The 25,346-nt window shown below is 39.3% G+C and overlaps 1 protein-coding gene across 1 annotated transcript in view; it reads right to left on the bottom strand.

The window, feature by feature from the left end:
* Positions 1–22,413, bottom strand: part of LOC136886444 (clavesin-1) — a 63,355-nt gene extending 40,942 nt beyond the window's left edge. Inside the window, exon 1 of the mRNA XM_067159222.2 lies at positions 22,267–22,413. Within this exon, the coding sequence (XP_067015323.2) occupies positions 22,267–22,411 (145 nt within the window). The 5' untranslated portion in view covers positions 22,412–22,413. The remainder of the gene's footprint in view (positions 1–22,266) is intronic.
* Between the last annotated feature and the right edge of the window lie 2,933 nt (positions 22,414–25,346).

Here is a 25,346-nt window from a genome sequence, read left to right as displayed (position 1 = left end):
ACCCCCTCCCTAAGGGGCATGACGTCAACGAATCCGCGGGAAAAAGGCTTCATCCATATATACGGAGCTGAATTGACGGTCGCCAACACTTGTCTTGAATCGTTGGAGCTGAATTGACGGTCGCCAGCACACGTGAATTGAATATCGGGAGCTGAACTGTTGGTCGCCGGTAACTTAGAATTCTACGGACGTACAGTCATTTAATGGCGCGAGCATCCGCCAGTGTTTGTAAAGTGTGATCGCGCTCAAGCAACATGTTAAATCTGGAAATAGTTAACGTAGGATAGTGTTTTTTTATTTATGAATAATCAGTGACGTAAAGTAATTACCCTGCAAGAGAGTAGTATAAAATATATCACCATAAGTACGTACATAATAGACTGTGTGACGAACAGTACTTTAAGGAAGTAGTAGCCTGTACTTAGCTATACCGAACCGATGTAATGAACACGTCAAGAATGCCGTATAAATCGGGCGTATCGCGACGGGCGAAATAGTTGACACCACGTCGTACGTGTCCAGGTCCATTGTGCGGTAGGTGGACGAAGATTAAATAGTGTAAATATATTAAATTCTTGGGTCTAGGATAGAAATTTGTTGTGTTAACGTTGTAAATGGTGAAGGTTTGTGGCAGTCAAGATATGAGTGTAAAATGATAATGTGCCAGGAAATCTTTTGTGAAACTACGCCATCAAGGATGGAGGAGTAAAACGCAGAGAGGGGCTGGATGGAGCCTCTCGTCTGCAAAGCTGCAATGGAATACCGATAACTAAGATGAGTACTAAACTGTAAAATATATTTGGGAAATGTTATCGTGATGGGAAAAATGGGAATAATTTGATTATACTTGGTTACCTTCTGTAACAAGATGGGTCGCTTAACGACCCCATCCTAAATTTGTAGCACGGACAGTAGTAAATCATAATAATGTAAATAATCGGGTCTTTTATGTATTCAGTTTGTTGGAGATGTAAATTTGTATATATAGTGTAGTACGTTAAGTCATGCATGCATTCATATTTTCTTTGTAGTCAATAATTTTCTTTACATTTGATTTTGATTATGCTAGTTAAATAAGACCCGATATGTGCTTTTATGTTTTTGTCATTTTAACGAGCCATTTAATGACATGGAAGGAAAATCCAGCTTCGCCATACCAAGAGTGTTTTGTTGAAATTAATATGGTCATATTTTCAAAGTGAAGTTGTTAAATTTGTGAGATGCGATTAATATAATATTTCCAAGTAAATCATATCTGGAGTGATTAGTGCCAGAATAAATTGACTTTGTACAAGGGGTTATGCGTTAAACATATTACGAGTGGACTACCGTATTACAGGCGAAATTATTATTTTTTTAAATATTGATAATAATAATAAATAAATAATATAACTATTTTTTTTAAAGAAGATATTTCTTTTTTAAATATGATTTGGAGATAATAATAATTTATGTGATCAAGTGTTGAGTTTATTGGGAATCATTTAATGACGGGAGGTCGTTTTAATTTGGTATTAAAGTGCGTGATAATTTAATTTGATCGATTAATAATATTGAAATGTAGATCGGTGTTAATAATCCGTACATGTTAATGAACGTGTGGTTTAAATTACGGTCCAATATTTTTTTACGTATAAATGTCGCGTTTTGAAGTTGCGATTCATTAGCCGGAACATGTAGTGCTAATATTACGAAACCATGATTGTCAAATTTTGGTAAATATAATTTCAAGATGTTACGATTATTTGTGGAGAATGAACTAAGGCATAGATCCAAATGAGATAGGAAATGTGAAAGAATTTGCAGTCAGATAATAAAAGGTCGTACGATGTCCGAAATGAATAAATAAGTCAGTTGATAATTCTGTGAGGAATAAATAAATGAATCGAGGAATATTGAGATAGAGAGGAAAATAAATTCCGTACGAGAGACACTTAGGATATTGATATGAGTGTAAAATGTACGGGCAGTGTCACAGAGAAATACTGAGTTACGCAGCGGGTAGAATTCGAACCCGTGACAGCATGTACGAAATAAATAGACTGCACAGTTATTCGTTGAGATACAAGGGATCTAAGGATAATGAGAGTTCAGATTCCACAGAAATGGTCGTATATTGTATTCATTGTAATAACGAGTGAGGACAATCATGATGTCGTGATAATAATAATAATAAATATTGCAGATAAAGGATTGGACCGCCTTAATTAATTGAGCGTTGATAACGATGTTAAACGGGAATCTAATTGAGAATATGCAACCGATAATAATAACAATGTAAGGACGATGTTAAATCACCGCGGTCGGATTAATAATAATTGTCATAATAATAACTGTAATGATGTCGTTGGTTGATCAGTGAATTAATTTGTAATTGCGACCGATATCTTAATATATAATTTGGCGGAAGTGACCGGTTCATTAATGATAATAACCTTTTTAAGTGACGTGAATAATAATAATATCTTGAGTCACTTATTCATTAATAATAATAATAATCACGAGAGGGATATAATAATAATAACAGTAATAACCATTTGTGTTTGCATCCCGCATAATATGATGATATTAATCAAACGTGACAGTGCCAGGAACCGTTGAATAATAATAATAATAATAATAATAATAATAATAATAATAATAATAATAATAATAATAATAATAATAATAATAATAATAATTTCGAGGATGATAATATCGTGAATTAAATTATTTGGTGACAATATCCCTCTATTCGTATGTTTGAATAATGAGAATGATAATATTAGAGTCTTTTGGTATCTTTTTATTGTACGGTTTCCGTACGGGACGATGTTACAGTCATACTTGCGTGTTTGTTTACTTCGCTCGCGATGCGAGGGGGGGCCATGGCCACGGTATTTCCCACCGCTTCTCGTTATCTCATCTGTGTCAGTAGTCTACTGAGGCTAACTGGTGACAATTCAGATCACATGTAAATAGAATGTAAATGCTAATTCATTGGTATGGTACCAGCTGGATATCGTAAGATAGGAACTGTCCGTGGAATCCAGTTTTCGCATTTCACGAGAAACATTACCCAGTCCGAGTACCGGTCTCGGAAAAATGTATATAGCCGGAGTACATCATCTTAGTTAAATCGGGAAGCCGACCGTAACATGGGTTATGCTCGGGCTCCCGATAGAAGGAAGCTATATCCTTGAGTAACGGTTCGATTCAAATGGAATCGATCCGTAAATTATACCTCCAAAATGTCATTTTATTTCAGAAGCAACGCAGCAAGATATTGATACCACTTGCGGTATGGCAAGTGATTTATATATGTAACATGTGTGTAAATTCAAATATTGTTGCCACGTGTATCAAAGTTTTATACGTCAAATGGCGTAATAAACCGCTCCTTCTGGCAAATTATTTCAAAGGAAACCACTCTCATAATCTTTTTATTGTAGTTAGATAATGCCTTTTTTTTAAAGTAACAGTCACTTCCTAGTCCTATCATGGAGTCCTTAAATTCAAGTTACAATCGAGCCTTCCCCCTTTTAATTTTAAGTTGCTCCGTTCATCCCCGTGTTCTATTATGCCGTTATATTTATATTTGATGATTTAAATAATGAACCGACACCCCTGAGATAAATGCTAGTCTGGGACTCGGGAGGTGGACGGGTGCAAAATGGCTGGCCCAAAGTGGGGCTTTAAGAACGGCAAAGTGTTGCTTTAAGAACGGCAGAGAGGCCAATTTTATTGCTAATCAATTTTTATATTTTTATATTTTTTTCCAAATTTTATATTTTTAAATTTTTGATTTTTATTAATTGATGACCGCATCACGGTCAAGTGTGTGTTCACTTGTAACGTAATATCATGCTAGAGTAAGGTTAGTTTCGAACGGAGCTAGATTTGGCTAGTTATTAATATAATCCACTGCTAATCTCTTCAAGTTTGGCAATGATTCAAAATTCAATAAGCTCGAAGATTTGATGTTTCTCTTTTTCCCATATGAAATTTAATATTATTTTGGTAATTCAGGACTCCATTTAAATGTCATTGGACATGAGATGAATATTATAAACAGGTGTTTAGGAAGGCTTGAGATGGTAAAAATTTTACTGAGCACCAGTTCAAGTTGTTATTTAAAAAGAGGTTGAGATGGTATAAATTAAAATTAACGTATTTCAGGGCAGGAGATTTCCAACTTCATCGTTGTTTTTAATGTTGTTGTTGTTGTTATATTGGAGCGGTTTATTGTGAAATCTTAGGCGCAAGCCAGCATTCAAGTTGAATGACCTGCAAATGTAAACAAGTTTTATAGTCAAAATTTTTTTTTTGTTAAATGAAAGTTAGTGTAGGGGTATAATGTCATAGGATAGGGCCTAGACCCAATAGCGTATTCCTTCGTGTGCAGCAAGGCGAGAGGCCGATCGGCCCTTTTGCTTTCTCAAGAAAAGTTATAATGTCTGACGACGGTGGGGAGCGATCCCAGGACATAGTGGTAGAAGGACAGGGAGAGATGAAAACTCTCACGTTAGAGGACTTGATGCAAGCATTGGCTGCAAGTATTGGTCCAATGGAACGAAGGTTAGATCAATTACAGACTAATAGTGTTTCGGTAGAGAATAAAATAGATCAAGTACAGGCTAATAGTGTTTCATTAGAAAATAAAGTTGATCAAATGCAGGCTGATAATGTTTCAGTTAAACATGAACTTGCAGAACAAATGAAGGTTAATAATGTTTCATTAGAGGACAAATTAGACAAAGTACAGGCCGCGAGTGTTTCACTAGAGAATAAAATAGACCAGGTACAGGCTGCGTGCGAAGTTAATAAAACAGAACTCAAGGCACAAATAGATGCCGTTCAGGCCGCGAGCGTAGCGATGGGACAGGAACTTAGGGACAAATTAACTCAAGTCCAGGAAGCATGTCACTTCGCGAAGGATGAATTAAAGGTGCACATGGATGCGTACATTACCATCGTTAACGAAAAGGTTGACCGCGTTAGAGATGAGGCTCAAATGGAACGCGCAGAAATTAAGGAAAAATTGAACGCTAGTGTCAAGGAACTCGCCGCTCTGCGATTAACTGATAAAAAAGACATAGAATCACACATAGAGGAAATTCGGGATGAGTGTAGGAAGGAGAATGACATCGTCCGGGGACAAGTAGAAGAAAAATGCGCGCAGATAGCTGGCACCTTGGACAAGCATGACAAGGGCATGAACGAGTTACGTGGGGAAGCCGCACGTACACTTGTCATCGTAGCAGGACTGAAAAACAAAGTCGAAGAACTAACTATAAATTTAGAAGACCGTAGCCAGAGAATAACCAAGTGCGAAGACGCAAACTTAGCGTTATTCCAGCGGACGGAAGACTTAATTGAACAGGGCCAATCATTTGCCGACACGGAAGTTCGCCTATTAGAACAATGCAAGGCGTATAATGGGCAAAATTCCGGCACAAAAGAAATGTCAAGTGGTAATCCCGACGGAATGGATGACATGCGAAAAGACTTGGAGATGTTGAAGGCTAGGTTGGAACCATCAGCGTCTAGCCAAGATTTTAACCTCCAATATCGCGAATACGAACCCCATGATAACCAGGGGATTCATAAGAAAGGAGGCCTATCCCATGCTGATACACACGGTTTCAAGTTTGAAAACAGAGATGGGTCATCTACGTCATCAAATGCTATCCCGACATCGGTGGTACACGTCATTAAGATGTCTGATGACAAGCCACCAAAGTTCGATGCCCGTGGGCATATCACCCCGAAAGGTTTCATCCGGGAAATCGCCGGTTATATAAGTGAGAATAAAATACCAGTAGAGCGACAACTGCGAACAGTCGAGAAATTCCTAGACGGAGCACCAGCTGTATGGTTCAGGGCTTTCTTGTATACTTTTGAAGATTTTGAAGGATTTCGGCGGGCTTTTCTCCAAAAGTTCTGGAGTATTCAGGAACAGCAGGAGTTAAGGCTGGAAGTATACTCCAGACGATATTCGACATCTTCACCCACGAAATTCTCTGATTACTTTGTGGCACAATTTCACAAGCTACGGGAGCTTGATAATCCAATGAGCGAAACAGAATTGATTAGCGCCATTGGAAAACAATTGCCATTCGAGGTCCAACGAATGATGATAGCGTCAAATGTCCAGACAGCTGTCGATGCGGAGGCTTTATTACGTCAATTAGACCTCACAACGCATCATTCGAACCCAAGACAAATTAGGAGCAGGGACCAACAGGTGAATAATATCGAACGGACAATCGAACCGAAGACCACTAGTACGAAGAACCAGGGAACTAGTACGGATCCGGAACCTCGTCGAGCATATAATACGGAGTGGAAGCCGCGACAATGGACGAGACCAAGGAATTTTGCGGAAGGCAACCGGCAAACCAACCAAGGGAACTTTCGAGCTGACAGGGGATACCGTGGATTCCAGAGAAGTAATTATAGGCCGTATCCAGCTAGGAATCAAGGGAACCCGAGATATTACCAGGGAGGATCTCGTCAGGAGAAGGATGACAGATATCAAGAGTCTAGGCGGTATATAGAAGAGCTGAATAAAAGAAAATGGAAGGAGGCGATCCATGATCGGGGCCGTGATGAGGAAGCGACAGGAGCGGAGAGCTTGCAGTTCCAAAGAGCAAGGAAAGGGGGCAGCGACTTGAACCCGAATGCACCGACGTTCGATTCGGGACAAGGAAACAAAGAGATGTGACTAGAAGCAGAGGATGAACGAGAGGAAGCAGATGACGAGCGGGAAGAAGATGATGTCGAAGAAGAGGATGAAGAAGATGACGGAAGGGAAGAAGAAGTCCAAGTAATCCATACACCAATTGAAGCAAGGCCATGTCCAGAGTGTGGAGAGATAGACAGCGACGTGCAGGAATTTGTCAATACGATCCATCAAATCGAAAGACAGAACGAGGAGTTAAGGTTCAGGAACCAGATGTTGAGAGACGAAATCAACAGCCGTCGCAGAACAGAGGATCCGATGTCAAATCATGATAGTGATGATATGGACACATCATAAAAAAAAATCTCATGATGCTCACTAGATTTTTTTTTACCTGGGCAAGAGGAAGATGAACCCGAGTGACTTAGGCCCATAATCAATCATGATTTGATCGGTAAAATAATATGAGACATTTATTGAAATACAGAGGAGTGTATTTGAAAATATTTCGTTTATGTAATGTTGAAATCAGAGCGAAGGAAGGACGACAGACTGGAGCCTGACGGATTAGCTCAACCCGACAACTTTTAGCTACTTCACAGCAGGGAATATCATTAGTTGGCGTACAAGGAAATACAGAGTCCACAAATAAGTCTTGGTCAGAAAGAGGAAGGGGGAGAATCATACAAAGAAAACCCACCACATGAGTAAGACCTTGGGATATTTTTGGTAGGACGGAAATTCCATGACCTCATGGAAAATTACAGCGGCTGAGTGTACGTTCGCTAGCCTAAGTTCGAGCAGGTGGAGATTTAAATCACGTGACCGCTTGCCGGCCAATAGTAAAAATTTGATGGGAGACTCAGTGATACCATCTTAAGGAATGATGGATGAGATATTTTCGTAACTACAAAAGTATTCAGTAATAAATTAGTATGAGTACGCGGATGAATGTAATGAATTTATTAGAGGTCATGCATGGAAAAATAATCAATACTTATTGGCAAATTAATTAAATTGAAGGCTGGATTTCTTGGAAACCGGACAGCTTGAATCTCATTGGCTGAAAGAAGACCACGTTGTCAGGGACGCTTACAAAGGCGCGAAATGTGAGGAGCTAAATCCACCCATATCTCCTAAATCTGTGATCACCAGGAGTTCATATTTTATCCAGCAGATATGCTAGCGGAGTGGATTAATTTGATGTAAATTTTAACTTCCAATTCGGAGTGCAAGTACCGATGTTAAAAATCCACCCCCTCCCTAAGGGGCATGACGTCAACGAATCCGCGGGAAAAAGGCTTCATCCATATATACGGAGCTGAATTGACGGTCGCCAACACTTGTCTTGAATCGTTGGAGCTGAATTGACGGTCGCCAGCACACGTGAATTGAATATCGGGAGCTGAACTGTTGGTCGCCGGTAACTTAGAATTCTACGGACGTACAGTCATTTAATGGCGCGAGCATCCGCCAGTGTTTGTAAAGTGTGATCGCGCTCAAGCAACATGTTAAATCTGGAAATAGTTAACGTAGGATAGTGTTTTTTTATTTATGAATAATCAGTGACGTAAAGTAATTACCCTGCAAGAGAGTAGTATAAAATATATCACCATAAGTACGTACATAATAGACTGTGTGACGAACAGTACTTTAAGGAAGTAGTAGCCTGTACTTAGCTATACCGAACCGATGTAATGAACACGTCAAGAATGCCGTATAAATCGGGCGTATCGCGACGGGCGAAATAGTTGACACCACGTCGTACGTGTCCAGGTCCATTGTGCGGTAGGTGGACGAAGATTAAATAGTGTAAATATATTAAATTCTTGGGTCTAGGATAGAAATTTGTTGTGTTAACGTTGTAAATGGTGAAGGTTTGTTGCAGTCAAGATATGAGTGTAAAATGATAATGTGCCAGGAAATCTTTTGTGAAACTACGCCATCAAGGATGGAGGAGTAAAACGCAGAGAGGGGCTGGATGGAGCCTCTCGTCTGCAAAGCTGCAATGGAATACCGATAACTAAGATGAGTACTAAACTGTAAAATATATTTGGGAAATGTTATCGTGATGGGAAAAATGGGAATAATTTGATTATACTTGGTTACCTTCTGTAACAAGATGGGTCGCTTAACGACCCCATCCTAAATTTGTAGCACGGACAGTAGTAAATCATAATAATGTAAATAATCGGGTCTTTTATGTATTCAGTTTGTTGGAGATGTAAATTTGTATATATAGTGTAGTACGTTAAGTCATGCATGCATTCATATTTTCTTTGTAGTCAATAATTTTCTTTACATTTGATTTTGATTATGCTAGTTAAATAAGACCCGATATGTGCTTTTATGTTTTTGTCATTTTAACGAGCCATTTAATGACATGGAAGGAAAATCCAGCTTCGCCATACCAAGAGTGTTTTGTTGAAATTAATATGGTCATATTTTCAAAGTGAAGTTGTTAAATTTGTGAGATGCGATTAATATAATATTTCCAAGTAAATCATATCTGGAGTGATTAGTGCCAGAATAAATTGACTTTGTACAAGGGGTTATGCGTTAAACATATTACGAGTGGACTACCGTATTACAGGCGAAATTATTATTTTTTTTAAATATTGATAATAATAATAAATAAATAATATAACTATTTTTTTTAAAGAAGATATTTCTTTTTTAAATATGATTTGGAGATAATAATAATTTATGTGATCAAGTGTTGAGTTTATTGGGAATCATTTAATGACGGGAGGTCGTTTTAATTTGGTATTAAAGTGCGTGATAATTTAATTTGATCGATTAATAATATTGAAATGTAGATCGGTGTTAATAATCCGTACATGTTAATGAACGTGTGGTTTAAATTACGGTCCAATATTTTTTTACGTATAAATGTCGCGTTTTGAAGTTGCGATTCATTAGCCGGAACATGTAGTGCTAATATTACGAAACCATGATTGTCAAATTTTGGTAAATATAATTTCAAGATGTTACGATTATTTGTGGAGAATGAACTAAGGCATAGATCCAAATGAGATAGGAAATGTGAAAGAATTTGCAGTCAGATAATAAAAGGTCGTACGATGTCCGAAATGAATAAATAAGTCAGTTGATAATTCTGTGAGGAATAAATAAATGAATCGAGGAATATTGAGATAGAGAGGAAAATAAATTCCGTACGAGAGACACTTAGGATATTGATATGAGTGTAAAATGTACGGGCAGTGTCACAGAGAAATACTGAGTTACGCAGCGGGTAGAATTCGAACCCGTGACAGCATGTACGAAATAAATAGACTGCACAGTTATTCGTTGAGATACAAGGGATCTAAGGATAATGAGAGTTCAGATTCCACAGAAATGGTCGTATATTGTATTCATTGTAATAACGAGTGAGGACAATCATGATGTCGTGATAATAATAATAATAAATATTGCAGATAAAGGATTGGACCGCCTTAATTAATTGAGCGTTGATAACGATGTTAAACGGGAATCTAATTGAGAATATGCAACCGATAATAATAACAATGTAAGGACGATGTTAAATCACCGCGGTCGGATTAATAATAATTGTCATAATAATAACTGTAATGATGTCGTTGGTTGATCAGTGAATTAATTTGTAATTGCGACCGATATCTTAATATATAATTTGGCGGAAGTGACCGGTTCATTAATGATAATAACCTTTTTAAGTGACGTGAATAATAATAATATCTTGAGTCACTTATTCATTAATAATAATAATAATCACGAGAGGGATATAATAATAATAACAGTAATAACCATTTGTGTTTGCATCCCGCATAATATGATGATATTAATCAAACGTGACAGTGCCAGGAACCGTTGAATAATAATAATAATAATAATAATAATAATAATAATAATAATAATAATAATAATAATAATAATAATAATAATAATAATAATAATAATAATTTCGAGGATGATAATATCGTGAATTAAATTATTTGGTGACAATATCCCTCTATTCGTATGTTTGAATAATGAGAATGATAATATTAGAGTCTTTTGGTATCTTTTTATTGTACGGTTTCCGTACGGGACGATGTTACAGTCATACTTGCGTGTTTGTTTACTTCGCTCGCGATGCGAGGGGGGGCCATGGCCACGGTATTTCCCACCGCTTCTCGTTATCTCATCTGTGTCAGTAGTCTACTGAGGCTAACTGGTGACAATTCAGATCACATGTAAATAGAATGTAAATGCTAATTCATTGGTATGGTACCAGCTGGATATCGTAAGATAGGAACTGTCCGTGGAATCCAGTTTTCGCATTTCACGAGAAACATTACCCAGTCCGAGTACCGGTCTCGGAAAAATGTATATAGCCGGAGTACATCATCTTAGTTAAATCGGGAAGCCGACCGTAACATGGGTTATGCTCGGGCTCCCGATAGAAGGAAGCTATATCCTTGAGTAACGGTTCGATTCAAATGGAATCGATCCGTAAATTATACCTCCAAAATGTCATTTTATTTCAGAAGCAACGCAGCAAGATATTGATACCACTTGCGGTATGGCAAGTGATTTATATATGTAACATGTGTGTAAATTCAAATATTGTTGCCACGTGTATCAAAGTTTTATACGTCAAATGGCGTAATAAACCGCTCCTTCTGGCAAATTATTTCAAAGGAAACCACTCTCATAATCTTTTTATTGTAGTTAGATAATGCCTTTTTTTTAAAGTAACAGTCACTTCCTAGTCCTATCATGGAGTCCTTAAATTCAAGTTACAATCGAGCCTTCCCCCTTTTAATTTTAAGTTGCTCCGTTCATCCCCGTGTTCTATTATGCCGTTATATTTATATTTGATGATTTAAATAATGAACCGACACCCCTGAGATAAATGCTAGTCTGGGACTCGGGAGGTGGACGGGTGCAATATAAAGAAGCATTCTGACAGCTTGGGTTGGAGGGAGGAGCATTGCACGTGTCATTTCACGGTGTTGTCACATTCCTGCATTCCTTTCTCCTACCCCTCGCTTGCGGCTCACTTGTTCTTTCGTTTAGACTGCTGTATTCTATTGTAGACTACCTGGCCAGATTATGACCGACTTGGTCTCTTGTTCGGTTATCTTCAACAGGGCCCGGGCCGATAAGCTGAGACAGTAGAGCATTGCCATTGCACATAATTAGTATTTCAAATATCGTTAGATATTTACCAATGGCCACAAAACAGAAACAAAAATAGAATATAATTCATACCCAATTGTTTGCGACAAGATCTAACTCACAGGTGAGAGGTTGGGTAACTCCCAGCAACATGAGACGGCCAGCGGGCTTATCTCCATAGCAACCGCAGTTGGCCCACCCTCGTTCTCATGGCAACAATATCCCCCACTCCCTTTATCCCGTTCCGGCAGGCAGTAAACGGATCTCCCTCTAAGAACTGTCAGAACTCATCTTTCAGTATTACGACCTTAGCTCAGACCATGATATCACTGTGATATCTATATGACTCAGGTGGCTATTGCATCATCCACTCAACCAGACAAGGCACAAGGCCTTTACCCTGGTTTTCTTGGGAACAATTCATTGGACTTTTCAGTGAACCGATCTCCGTCGGCAGAGTAATCGGTGAGATAGATTCCGCGCCGTTCGAACATTCGACGCATCTGGCCAAACCAGCGCACCAGTAGTAGTATTAGTAGTATTCCTCAGAAGAATCTTGGAATCATTTGTCTCTTTAAGGAGGAAAATCATTATTTTTTAGGATACTGCAATTCCTTCCCGAGTTTGGTGGAAGAGTATCAATCTGTCTACTATTCATGCCAATTTTTTTAAACACATTCACATGGGTAATGTAATGACTTCTGAGAGTGTATATGTACATTATTACGAGTATTTTCATGTTGGTGCCAGTCTTGGCCGCACCTCACTATTCACGTCAATAATATTTCACCCCACCATTTGAGGCTTAAGTGTAATAATACAGACATTTGTGCTTAATTTTATTAGGTTAAATGAAATACCTATCTATGTGTTTACCTACCAGTCAGCCTTTTTAACGAAACGTTGAAATGTAGTTTTACAGAGGAATACTGAGGGTGAGATGGAGAGATCGAATCACGAATGAAGAAATATGAATCGAACTGAGAACGATTTGACTAGAAGAAGAGATAGAATGATAGGACTATCTTAAGACACCCAGAACTTGTTCAGTTACAGTAATTCTTGAGGGAGGTGTAGGTGGTAATAATGGTAGGGTGGACCGAGGCATGAATATGAGAAGCAGATTAGAGTAGATGTAGTAGTTACGCAGAAATTAAAAGTTTAGCACGGGATAGGGTGGCATGGAGAGCTGCGGCAAACTAGGCTGTGGACCGGTGACCCAAATAACAAGAACAATAACACCACATATTTTTTCCCATGGCACTACAGCCCTCGAAAGGTCTTGGCCTACCAAGCGACCGCTGCTCAGCCCGAAGGCCTGCTGATTTCGAGGAGTCGTGTGGTCAGCACGACGAAACCTCTCGGCCTTTTATTCTTGGCTTTCTAGACCGTCAGATAGATCCTCAATTCTAATCACGCAGGCTGTTTGGACCGCGAACCAGCCCTCAGGTTCAGGTAAAAATCCCTGACCTGGCCGGGAATCCAACCCGGGATCTCCGGGTAAGAGGCAGGCACGCTTCCTCTACACCACGGAGCCGGCAATCACATAATATATTGCCCGAAAATACCTACTGGCTGTGAAAGCCTTAGGCAGGAAGTTATGTAACTCATTCGTTTCAAGAACGAACGTAATTAACCAATGTTTTCAACCAGCAGCAAGGTTTAACCATCAAGGTTACCTCCGATAATACCCATGGATTTTCGATTCCCCACTCTTGCATTTCTAGAGTTGGCATTGAGAACATTTCCACGCCTATTAACGAAAATTACACTTCTTAACAGCTTTACAAGTATGACGCATTTGATGCACAAGGCTATGAAATTCGATATCATCATGATACTCTAAAGGTAGGACTTTGATAGCAACTTACCTTTCACCTACTTATTATTATTATTATTATTATTATTATTATTATTATTATTATTATTATTATTATTATTATTATTATTATTATTACGGATTCGTTATGCCCAACTAAGGAAAGTTTGAACTTATTACCATTAACTTATTCTTCTTCTCTTCCCCAATATCTTTTCATCCTCTCGCTGTGTTCCTTTTTATGTTGTTCTGTCCATCCTTTATTTAGTCGAGTGAGCTTTGCAGAAAACTTGTGTTTTTGAATTAAGCTTCTGAATTTTAATCTATCTTGAATGGTTTCTTCATCCATGCCAATTTCATTTAGGTCGTCACTGATATTTCTTTTAGGCAATTATTGTGAGCTTTCATTAATAAGGCTAAGTTTAAATTTTTTTTGTGAGTCTCTTATTATCCACTCTACATAAGTGACCATAAAATTATTGTAATCGCCGTTTCCTGATTGTACCTGTAATTTTTTTCTGTAACTTGATAGATTTCATGTGATTTCTTTTCCGTCCAAACTCCATTTTCACACTTTGGTCCTAACATTTTCCTCAGGATTATTCTTTCTTGTTTTTCAATCATCTTTTATTCCAGATTTTCCTCCTTCTTCTTTACCTGTTTACCCTCCAGTGTCGGTTTTTCCCTCGGATTCAGCGAGGGATCCCACCTTTACCGCCTCAAGGTCAGTGTCCTGAAGCTTCAGACTCTAGATAGGGGGATACAACTGGGGAGGATGACCAGTACCTGGCCCAGGAGGCCTCACCTGCTATGCTGAACAGGGGCCTTGCGGGGGGGGGGATGAGAATATTGAAGGGATAGACAGGCAAGAGGAAAGGAAGCGGCCGTGGTCTTAAGTTAGGTACCACGGAGTACCACTTCCAGGATGGCTGAGGTGGGAATCGAACCCACCCCTACTCAGTTGATCTCCCGAGGCTGAGTGGACTACTTTCCAGCCCTCGTACCACTTCTTAAATTTCGTGGCAGAGCCGGGAATCGAACCAGGGCCTCCACGGGTGGCAGCTTACTTCACAAACTACTACACCACAGAGGTGGATATCAGACCTTCCACCAATTATAATGGTCTCAGATGCATAAAGTGCTTCTGTTTTAACAACTGTGTTATAATGTCGTGATTTTGCCTCTTTGATATAGTTCCTTTACTGTATCTGTTCCGAATAATTTTGTACGCTCTTCAAAGTTTTGCAATTCTTTGTTAATTTGCTGATTTAACCCTGTTAATTATTATTATTATTATTATTATTATTATTATTATTATTATTATTATTATTATTATTATTATTATTATTATTACAGCCCGGATTTTTATGCATTAATAGGTTAGAATGCAAACTTCCTGAAGCGAGTAGCAAGTATACTCTACCTTCGCAACGATTATGCTGTGAGGTTTGCATAAACATTAGGGGTACGGCCCATGAGAACCCCAATAATTTATGTTACTCTTGCTACATTATGGAAGAGCGGGTGGCTGACACTTGCTACTAACCAAATTAGTTTGTAGCCTAATCTGTTAGTTTTGTACAGGCCCCGCGGCCTTGAGGTAGCGAGCTTGCCTCCTTCCGGGAGGTCCCGTGCTCGATTCCTGCCGAGGTCAGTGATATATTTTTTTACCCTTATCCGAGGATTGGTTCGAACACCACTCAGCCTGACGGTGAGATAGCGGTCGCGGTCCAGAAAGCCGAGACCACGCTTCAACTCGTAATCTGATGATTTTCGGTTTGAAGAGTGGTCGCTTCGCAGCCCAAGGCCCATCATCAGGGCTGTAGCAACATTAGTTCATTATTATTATTATTATTATTAGAAGATGAAGACAACCCGCTTCACTTGTTTTTTGTACATCTGTACGGTTTCTCTATATAATACAGAAGATGTGCATTAAGAGTCAACACTTTTTCTATTTCTTCTTTTATTTTATTTTTATTCTTTTTTCTAGGATAAATCAAAATCTTACATTCTATTCATTTCATAAAAATACATTCCTATACGCTGCATTTGATGTCTTGTTACCTGGCTGAGGCAAAAACAGATTTTCTGCTTGTCCGACACGGGAGAAGGCAACGTTGAGCTGAGGACGTCTAGAACAATCCCATTTTCACACCAGGCAAATGCTGGGGCTGTACCTTAATTAAGGCCACGGCCGCTTCCTTCCAACTCCTAGGCCTTTCCCATCCCATCGTCGCCAAAAGACCTATCTGTGTCGGTGCGATGTAAAGCCCCTAGCAAAAAAAAATGCTTTATACGCGTATTCAAGAATTACAGAAAATACTCTGAGATGTACTCAATCAGAAAACTGTTATGATTCTGAGATCGCCATACTCCTGCGAGATGAATCAAAGATGATAGATAAAACCAAGGTATGCACAGCACTCCGATCCTTCCAGTACATTCTCATTCATTTTAATACATTCAGTGACGAAGTCAGCCATTTTCAAGCCCCACATCTTCCACACCACCACAACTAAAGACACGTAACCACCATAGTGCACGATAGGAAGACTCGACGTTATTACCACATAGAAGCATCAGTGGGTACTTGTGGGTGCATTGTGAAATATACGCAATCGCCATAGTGCTACCACCACACACAGTCACTAGTGATCTCAATCGGGTAGTTGTGGCTAAAAGGTGAAATATACCCACGCACACATCTAATTTTATAGCCTATTTAGTCGACCAATTTCAAGTCCAATATCTCCCAAACCACAACGGCTACACACACACAGCCACTATAGTGCACCACCCCAACTGCCACTTTTCTTCTTTTCCGACATTTTTTTTTTACTTTTTCCTTCTACCACATGTCCTTAATATTCTAAATTTATAAACGCGCAAAACGTCTACCGAAAATCCAAACTTATTTGCGATTACAGACCATTTGTCGTTTTTCCTTTTTTTAATGTCGTTCTCTGTACTTGTCGGATGATATGTCGTAACAGTTCAGTATGTAACTTGGTAGTATTGGCAAAGTCGATTAATTTCTCTTTACTCCAAGACATTTTTACTTGAAAACCAGGGGCGATGCGTGGTATTGTTGCAATGTTGTACAACTTCCAATAATATGTTTGTCGTCCTTTCTTCTAAATCTTTGGTTTAATTAACCTAGCATACATTCTAAAATATGCGAAAATCAACCATCTTTGATCGTTCGATGTGCTAATGCTTCGTAACTGACCAATAAACGCTGCATTAAACTCATGGGGTTTGCTTTCCTACGGCAACTCCCAAGCGGTAAGCCTATGCATGTACGTAACATCAGGTACCACGCTCGCCAGTATCGGTCCTTGGGTGTTGCACGAGACCAGCAAACATCTTATCGAGAAACAACTCCAAGTGTCCTCGTCAGATTGCACCACTCTGTGTCTGCTTTCTTTCCTCTCAATGGTAACTTTATTTCCACGCCACTGTGGTACGCCATACCAGTCCACCCACAATATTACCAACATTTTGCATCAATGAAAAATAGGAGGGCAAATTTTCTATTGACGTGGGGCAAGAATAACAAATTGTACAGTATAATTAGCCTCTTATTTCTTGTGTTTTAATTGCCGGGTATATTTCAGTTTTAATAGGAATGCTGTTCGTTACTTAAAGGTAATAGGATTTATTTTTATTTCTATAAGTTTCTCATATAACAATGTGACATTAAACATTTTGATGCAACACTCAGCTTCTGATACAACCAGCCCCTACTGTCGAAAACGACAAAACGGAATATCACACTCACGTATATAGTGTCTGCAGTCTCACAGTAATCTGGCATTATTGCCGTATTTCCCACCTCCGTTGGAACGCTCGGCAACCCTCGGCAATTCTCAAGGCAACACGGTGATTGCCGGAAACAGTGTCTGCAGTATACATCTACACTCGAAACATATTGCTCAATATTGTCCTACATTTCTTGGCCACGCGCGGCAAGTATATTGCAACAATATTGCCCGTCTAAATGTGCCTTAAAGAATGACTTGCTGTGTTCTCATTCTCAAGCTTGCAACTCGCTGGCAATGGTGTTCGGAACTAGATGGGGGTGAATGTTGTCATCATCATACCCACACCCATTACATAGATGAGTCTCAACTTTAGTATCTGTGGAAGAAATATTTTCTAAGCGGTATCTGGAGACTCGTTTTACATTATTCATGGTACATTCTAAAGGCCATGACAGCTGATGAGTCCTCACGAAGAAGAAGGCGTTAATGTTGTAACCAAATCCATTATCATCGGTAATACGATATGGATACGTGTAAATTGCTACCGCCGACAGCTAGTCTCTTTCTAACTTCATGCACAAGGAACACAGTTTTAAACAAACATGACTGTATATAATTCCAATCGGATTTAAATATCCTGGAAAAATGGAGCAAAATTTACAACTTCCCTTCAATATCAATAAATGCAGGAAGATCACTTGTTTATCGAGAAAATAATTTTCACGTACTTAATCAATGTTGCCCAAGTGGAACAAGTAAATGAAATGAATGATTTAGGAATAATATCAATTAGTGATTAAACTGTTGAGAAGGTACTAGTATTAGGGCCGAGGAAAAAGGAACATACCCAGTGTGAGGTGAACCGAGGTTAGAGAGTTTTCCATCCGCAAACTCATCTGTCCTTTATTCTAAGGTAGTAAAATATTCAAAAAAATCATGACTGAAGTACCTTACATCAAGAAACTAGTAAACATCTATTGGCCTCGTACATTCATTACAAGAGAAAAGAACGTCTGTTACCAAAAGAAATGTTCGGATCCATGGCTAAATGGTTAGCGTGCTGGCCTTTGGTCACAGGGGTCCCGGATTCGATTCCTGGCAGGGTCGGGAATTTTAACCATCATTGGTTAATTTCGCTGGCACGGGGGTGGGTGTATGTGTCGTCTTCATCATCATTTCATCCTCATCATGACGCGCAGGTCTCCCACGGGTGTCAAATCAATAGACCTGCACCTGGCGAGCCGAACTTGTCCCCGGACACTCCCGGCACTAAGAGCCATATGCCATTCCATTTACCAAAAGTAATATAAAAGTATTACAAATGATGTAAAAGGAACGGCCTTCAACTGGGCCCTAGGCTACGAGCCCGGCACATGCACACAGCACAGAACGCACAGAAGCGTAACCCTTACCCAATTACACGCCCATTCGCTGCCACAAACATTAACCTTTCACTCAACATACACATGCAATATACACTCACAACTTACACCCCGATGTTCGCAACCCAGCAGCCTCGGGTTCGAAAGGAACCCAAAAGTAGATGCTCAGATCGAGCGACAAATAACAATGATACTCAACCGCTGGACCCAACCAGCCACCAAGACTACACTTAGAAGGGAAGGGGAAGGAACAGGAGGGGGATCAACCAATGTTGAAACAGAAAATCACATACCAAAAAGATACACTCAAATCGTAGCGCAGGCGCACTTCAAGTGTCTGTAAGGGGCTTTTGCGTCTAAGAGAATAATTCGTTCTTTTTATACAATTTTTTAACCTTTTCAGACCGAGTACGCACAATTGTGCGGGTTCGTATTTTAGTTATCCCTGACCGTATTTGATGCTTTTCGGCGCTACACCGGACTGCAGTCATTGTGCAGGACACGTGGCATGTATTTCAATTGATTTTAGTATGCGCTTGACCGCCAGGGCGAAGGAAGAAGAGTTTAAAAAGCACAATTGATCGGCGAGATGGCAGGAAGCAGTAGTGCCGAAAGTAAGTATTTATTTACTGCGTTTATATTAATCTAGAAGCTTTACTGAATACCGGAATGTATTCAATGAAGTGTGTACATTGGTTAGTGAACGTAAATTTTGAAGGTACACCATCGTACGTGATACAACGAGGTTTTGAATTTTGATACGCACAATTGTGTGTGTCCTGTTTTTAGGATGTTAGTTTTTATTTTGTAAAATAAACTATTAATATGTGTATTGAGCAGCATTTTAGTCAGTTCTTGACGTACAAAAAAAAAATTCACACCTCCAGTTTTCTTTCAGGTCTGAAAGGGTTAAATTAACAAATGAAAAACATCTGTGACACGTTCACTTCTCACTGTGATTAAAGCATGTGGAAACCTTGTGTTTTAATTAGAAATTCGTATGGCCTAAGTCTTTATTTCATTTGAATTTTGCATTAGTTAGGATGCATGGGAAGATCAGGTGGAACAATATGGAATGCAATTTCATGCAATAAAAGAGCAATACAGTGGTCAAGAGTAGAAAAAAAAGGAGAGACCTACGAGAGGGTGAATGCCTGGATGGGAACAGCATAGGAAGGTAGAGAGTTTCAAGTACCTGGGAAGAATCATAGAGGAAAGTGGAAGAAATGATAAGGAAATTACCGAACGTGGAAGACAACCCGGAGCGTTCCTGAAAAGTGTCAGAAGCCTGGTTTGGAGCAAGGTTGTCCCTCAGAGAAGCAAAAGAGTGATATACCTACAGGATGTAGTATGTACCTATTCTGACGTATGCAGCTGAAACTTGGGTAATGAGGCAGAGAGCCGTGACTAGGATACAGGCAAGTGAAATGAAATTTCTGAGAAGCAGGAGAGGAGTGACAAGAATGGATAAGATGAGGAAGGAAAAGGTTAGAGATATACTAAAAGAAGAGCAACCACAGAAGAGGATAGAGGCATCTACAATTAGATGATGTGGACAGAGAAGAAGAGAGGAGATCGAGAAGCTTATGTACCAAGCAGACCTGGCCAACAGCTGGAAACTGCATATGATGATGATTAGTTAGATCAAATTTAGAATACGCCTCTATTATTTTGAATCCAGCAAGAAAATAATATAGAGATTTGATTGAAAGGATCCAAAAAATGTTTTTGAAACACATATATTTCAGAAAAAAACCGAAGAATATCCAAAATAGTTTTTATCTTATTACAAAATGTTTGAAAAAAATCCTATTGAAAGAAGAAAATGGCATATGATGAAGTTTCTCCATAAGCTTGTTAATAATGACACTGATGATATGGAACTAACTTGTCAACTTCTACTATACGCACCTAGAAAACCGGTATATAAACTTAAGAATTTTCTTTTTGCCAAGAGTTGATACAAACAAACATTTAAATTCACTCTCTACATAGAATTTCATATATAAATGCATAAATAAATGAATAAATAGATAATAAGTCCCTGAATCTCGTAAAGGCTACATTGACAAACACCAAGTCAAACGTAAAATGTCAGAATTGACCACAAGAGACTGATCTCAAGAATCTTCAGCACCATTTCTAGAGGGAAAGGGATAATAATGTTAAGTGGACGGAACTGGTTCGAAAAGACCTAATTTTTTTTTAAATTGATCCCAAAGAATATATTCAACAGGAATAAATTTAGAATGCTGATCAGAACATCCGATACTCTCCAGCCAAAACATTGTGTCCTGGAGTGAGAGTGAAGTGGATTCGGGAGAGGAAGGCAAATATGAAGGAATACTGGGCTAAGAGAAAACTCACGTGGTCCAAGGAGCCTCAAAAAAACTCGAAGAAAGAAAGAAATATTTTATTGTTACTAGAGCAATTTCTTTTAGAAATAAAGGACCTTTCTGGTACATTTTTTAACATTAAATCCTTTTAAGATGGGAGGTATGCCTTTATATACACAAAACTTAATTTTCCAATCCATTACTTTAATTTATTAAGGATATTCATATTGGATTTTTTCACACCTTCTCACCCCCCCCCCCCCTTTCCCATGATGGCTGAACGTGGACTCAGAAGTCATCCGGAGTGTCACTATAACATCTCAGCGGCTCCGAGAACTATGCATTCAGCGCTAATAGAGGTCGTTTTCGATTATTTTTACATGTGACTCCCTCTCAAATCCGCCTCTAGGGGTATTTCTCTACATATAATATTTAAGTCAAGTGTGTACCAAGTTTGATTGAATTGTGGGTTTGCCTGTAGTCGCCGTCATTTTTAACCGTTAAGCTTCGCCGATATCTTTTATGAAAAAATATTACTCCTTTACTGTATGCAACCCGCCATGTACAGAATGTATTGCGGGCTAGGGTAAGCCTTCGCCTGCAATTATTGGAGTGATAATTTAATGATTTGATTTTAGGATTACTCAAAGTTGATTCAACTTAGAAACCTATCAATGCCTGATGATTCACAGGCAGGTAATTTCGGAGAGAATAAAACAGAATTGAAGCAAACGAACGGACGAATTGGACAAAACTGGTTTTAATTAACTAGATGCTTCGCGCTTGCTCTATTCTGATTTATTTTCTGCCTTCTCACTGCTCATTCAGGTACCATCCAAGATATTTGTAATGAGAGTTAAGTTCCTTAAATTGTGCGGCCAGTATCCAGTAATCGGGAGATAGTGGGTTCGAGTCCCACTGTCGGCAGCCTTGAAGATGGTTTTCCATGGTTTCCCATTTTCACACCAGGCAAATGCCGGGGCTGTACCATAATTAAGGCCACGGCCGCTTCCTTCCAACTCCTAGGCATTTCCTATCCCATCGTCGCCATAAGACCTATCTGTGTCAGTGCGACGTAAAGCAAATAGCAAAAAAAAAAAAAAAAAAAAAAAATCCTTAAATTAAGAAAAGAAAAACAATCGCCAGCACTTACCTGTTAGTTTTGGTAAATGAGGTTGTTTACTCATCCAGTCCTGTAGATATTCCAGATCTGTTCTTGACAGCTCAGGATTCCTTCGAATTAGCTCCTCTAAGGTTGGCGGTGTTGTTATCATTCCCGAGTCTGGATTAGGTGCCATGTTTTGTTTACTGAAAGAATGAAAATGCAAATAATAAAATGGCTGTCTTGAACATTGGATGTGTTAGTTTTTGTTTGCAAGTATAACATACTTAAGATAAATTTCATACGTTCGAAAGTATTCTTCTCTATGTTCTTACCATAGGAAATAAGAACACGAAATTTAATAGCTGCATGATGTGTTAATGGGCCGTTAATACGGACAAGACAAGAATACAAAGGGCACTAGGAAAGTTTCGCAATGTGAGTGAACGCTTTAGACCTTTTCAGAATAATTTCCAACACACTCAGTACACTACTCCATACGTCGAAACCAGTCACTGAACCTACTCTGCCACATTTCTTCGATTACATTTTCACACTCTTGATCCCATTCTACCAGAACGCAGCCCTTTCAGCTTCATCTTCACTTCCCGGAGGAATGCGAAGTCACATGGGGCACGATCAGGACTGTATGGAGGGTGATCAAGCACGGTCAACCCTGATCTGGCAAAAAGTCCATTGTTACATTGGCACGATGTGCTGGAGCATTGTCGTGATGCAAGAGCCAAGTGTTGAGCCGTGACCTTGGATGGAGCTGTCTTTAGTATATCCGCAGAAATCTTATGAATTTCAGCCGCTTTTCTAGTTTTCAACTTTTGTTTCTTATTGTGAATGTCATTGGTATCATATGTAAATTTTAATACTTCTTTAGCATTAGTCACCTCCTCTATCTGGACAGTATCCTTGTAACTAACAATCTTTACATACTGCTGACTGAATACTTCTGCCTTTTGAATAACCTCACATACACAGTCCCCTTGTTGATTAATGATTTCTGGAATGTCCTTCTTGGAACCTGATTCTTTCTTGAAGCACCTGTACATACCCTTCCATTTTGCATTCAAATCTGTATGACTGCCACTTATGCTTGCCATCATATTATCCTTAGCTGACTTCTTTGCTACATTCAGTTACCTAGTAAGTTCCTTCAAAACACTAAAAGCGTCTTAAAATGTTTTTCATGCATGCGTCGTCGAGGGACGTAAGTCTACGTTAAAAAATAAACCACTTTTCCTTTTGCGAAAATCAAATCACAATAAATATATCTCATGATCATGGCCATCCATCAACGGCTGCTCAATTCTTTTTTTGCTTTCTGGACAGTAATAAGGAATCATAGAAAGGGAGGGAAAAAGGAAATGAACAGTGTTTTGAGTAATTCAGGTGAACTCATAATAGATCCCAGGGAATCACTGGAGAGGTGGAGGGAATATTTTGAACATCTTCTCAACTTAAAAGGAAATCATCCTGGTGGTGTTGCGAGCAGCCAAGCTCATGGGGAGGAGGAAAATGATGTTGGTGAAATTACGATTGAGGAAGTGGAAAGGATTGTAAATAAACTCCATTGTCATAAAGCAGCAGGAATAGGTGAAATTAGACCTGAAATGGTGAAGTATAGTGGAAAGGCAGGGATGAAATGGCTTCATAGAGTGGTAAAATTAGCATGGAGTGTTGGTAAGGTACCTTCAGATTGGTCAAAAGCAGTAATTGCACCTATCTATAAGCAAGGGAACAGGAAGGATTGCAACAACTATCGAGGTATCTCATTGATTAGTATACCAGGCGAAGTATTCACTGGCATCTTGGAAGGGAGGGTGCGATCAGTCGTTGAGAGGAAGTTGGATGAAAACCAGTGTGGTTTCAGACCACAGAGGGGCTGACAGGATCAGATTTTCAGTATGCGCCAGGTAATTGAAAAATGCTACGAGAGGAATAGGCAGTTGTGTTTATGTTTCGTAGATCTAGAGAAAGCATATGACAGGGTACCAAGTAAAAAGATGTTCGCCATACTGGGGGACTATGGAATTAAAGGTAGATTATTAAAATCAATCAAAGGCATTTATGTTGACAATTGGGCTTCAGTGGGAATTGATGGTAGAATGAGTTCTTGGTTCAGGGTACTTACAGGGATATAATCCAAGGCTATAATCTTTCACCTTTGCTGTTCGTAGCTTACATGGATCATCTGCTGAAAAGCTGCCTCTGTGGATCCGTGGTAGAGTGTCGGCCTCCGGATCCCAAGATAGCGGGTTCAAACCCGGCAGAGGTAGTCGGATTTTTGAAGGGCGGAAAAAGGTCCATTCGATACTCCATATCGTACGATGTCGCCATGTAAAAGATCTCTGGTGATACATTTGGTATTTACCCGACAAAATTCATTAAATCTCAGCCATAGACGTCCAAGAGAGATCCGGTTTACTCTGCCATCTAGTGGGCCTAGAGTAAAACGGAACGTCGAAATTGACGAGCAGACAGCCAGATGGCGTCAAATCGAAATGTCTGCACACGGTGATACAAAGCTAGAACAGGTCGATAATTTCAAGTATTTAGGTTGTGTGTTCTCCCAGGATGCTAGTATACTAAGTGAGATTGAATCAAGGTCTAGTAAAGCTAATGCAGTGAGCTCGCAGTTGCGAGAAGGAAGTCAGCTCCCAGACGATTATCTTTACATCGGTCTGTTTTCAGACCAACTTTGCGTTACGGGCGGAAAGATGGGTAGACTCAGGATATCTTTTTCATAAATTACAAGTAACAGACATGAAAGTAGCAAGAATGATTGCTGGTACAAACAGGTGGGAACAGTGGCAGGAGGGTACTCGGAATGAGGAGATAAAGGCTAAGTTAGGAATGAACTCGATTGATAAAGCTGTACGTAAAAACCGGCTACGGTGGTGGGATCATGTGAGGCGAGTGGAGAAGGATAGGTTATCTAGGGTAATAATGTACTCCGTTATGGAAGGTAAGTAGATGGCGACCAGGACAATGATGGTTAGATCAGTTTCTAACGATTTAAATATAAGAGGTATAGAACTAAATGTGGCCATAGCACTAGTTGCAAATAGAAGAATGTGGCGACGTTTAGTAAATTCACAGAGGCTTGCAGACTGAACGCT

This window comes from Anabrus simplex, chromosome X (assembly GCF_040414725.1).
Source record: "Anabrus simplex isolate iqAnaSimp1 chromosome X, ASM4041472v1, whole genome shotgun sequence".
NCBI lineage: Eukaryota > Metazoa > Arthropoda > Insecta > Orthoptera > Tettigoniidae > Anabrus > Anabrus simplex.
Note: the sequence above shows the minus strand (reverse complement) of the source record. Positions and strands in the feature narration are given on the sequence as shown.